Source organism: Propithecus coquereli, unplaced genomic scaffold (assembly GCF_000956105.1).
Source record: "Propithecus coquereli isolate 6110/MARCELLA unplaced genomic scaffold, Pcoq_1.0 Scaffold127, whole genome shotgun sequence".
Lineage (NCBI taxonomy): Eukaryota > Metazoa > Chordata > Mammalia > Primates > Indriidae > Propithecus > Propithecus coquereli.
In genome coordinates this window covers 1,963,827-1,965,564 of record NW_012136858.1, presented here as the reverse complement: position 1 = coordinate 1,965,564, position 1,738 = coordinate 1,963,827, and the positions used below count along the sequence as shown (strand labels likewise).

Below are 1,738 nucleotides of genomic sequence, written 5' to 3'. Positions count from 1 at the left end.
GAAAGTACAAAAAAATGAAGTAAACCTAAGGTAGTCTTATAGATTGAACTCTCATTAAATCTTTACAAAAATATATGTTCTTTAAAGGTATCTTTATGTTAATATTTCAATAAATTATTCTTATATAATCTTCCTTTGGAAAATAGCAGTCTTTTCCTGAAATTTGACTTTTTTGACAGTGTGATCTTATACTTTTTAAAATTATTTTTTTTCAGAAAATTACAGTGATGATTTTGAAGATGAAGAGGATATTGACACACCTTTGACTACTAAAGATGAAAAGACTCATTGCAAAGGGAATCTCAAATCAGAAAAAATAAATGCACCCAAACAGGTATACATCAATTATATATTTGACAGTTTTGCAACTTCTTTCATGAACTTGGCTATTACCATACAAAGAGCTCAAAATGTGGAGTTCTTCATAGTCTTGCTTGTGGTAAACTTACAGGTCTCTTAACACTCAGTTGAACATTTTCTTAACTTAGGATATCAATTTAATATAAATTTTAGTGGAAGAAATATGATAATTGACAAGCAATTTCTATTGGCAAATAATTTCCTTCAGTTAACCTTTAGAAATTTAAAACTTAATTAAAAATTTCAGAACTAATTTTTAAGGATTTTGGGAATCTGTGAAGCCTAGACAAAAACACAAAGCATACCTTTTTTTAATCTTTTAACTTTTAATATGTCTGTGTTTTTATATATAATATAGCTTTCTTATAGACTGCATATAGCTGGGTTTTACATTTTGTCCAGTCTGACACTCTCCAACTTTTAATTGAAGTGTTTCTACCCTATACAAAAATGTATTTATTGATATGGTGGTTTACTGTTTTGCCATTTGTTTTCTATCTTTCCATCTTTTTTTGTTGTTGCTTTTGTCCTGCATTCTATTGGATTGACTATTGATAGTATTCTATTTTATTCCAACTTTGGGCTTTTCAGTTATACCTCTTTAACATTTAAAAGTATTTTTTAAGAAATGAAAAAGTGAATACTTATGTAAAATTTATGTTTATCTACATATTTATCATTTATCATTCCCAGTGCTTTATTTTGCTTTTTTTTTTTTTTTTTTTTTTTTTTAAAGAGACAGACTCTTGCTCTGTCTCCAAGGCTGGAGCACAGTGGTGCAAACATAGCTCACTGTTACCTTCAACTCCTGGGCTCCAGCAGTCCTCCCACCTCAGCTTTCTGAATGGCTAGAACTATAGGTATGCACTCCTTGAGCACTTTAATGATTTCATTTTATTGTCTTCTCACCTTATTTCTCATGAGAAGTCACTGGTAATTTGTATTATTGTTATTTTTGTATATATTATGTCTTTTTTTCCCATTTTCAAGATTTTCTCTTTATCCTTGTTTTTTGGCAGTTTGATTGTGATGCATCTTGGTGTATTTTTCTTGTATTTATCCTGTTTGGAGTTGATTGAGCATCATTGATCTGTAGATTTATAGTTTCCATCAAAATCAAAAATGTTTTTGCTATTCTTAAAATGTCAGTTCTGCTTTCTATCTTCTGCCATCTGACCCTAATTATATGTTGGAACGGTAAGTTTTGTCCTACAGGTCACTAAGATGCTTCCATTTTTTAAGGCTGTTTTTTTTCTTTCCATGCTTCAGTTTCTATTGCTACACCTTCACGATACTGATCTTTTCCTCTTTCTTTAATCTAGAAGTTCCTTTTGGATCTTTTCTTAAATCTCTTTAATATCTTTCCTCATTATGTTCT

General features: G+C 29.7%; 1 protein-coding gene across 1 annotated transcript in view; it reads left to right on the top strand.

The window, feature by feature from the left end:
• The window catches only part of CEP162 (centrosomal protein 162kDa), a 110,059-nt gene that overhangs the window by 33,286 nt on the left and 75,035 nt on the right, over positions 1-1,738 (top strand). The window contains exon 3 of the mRNA XM_012638180.1: positions 216-359. Within this exon, the coding sequence (XP_012493634.1) occupies positions 216-359 (144 nt within the window). The remainder of the gene's footprint in view (positions 1-215; positions 360-1,738) is intronic.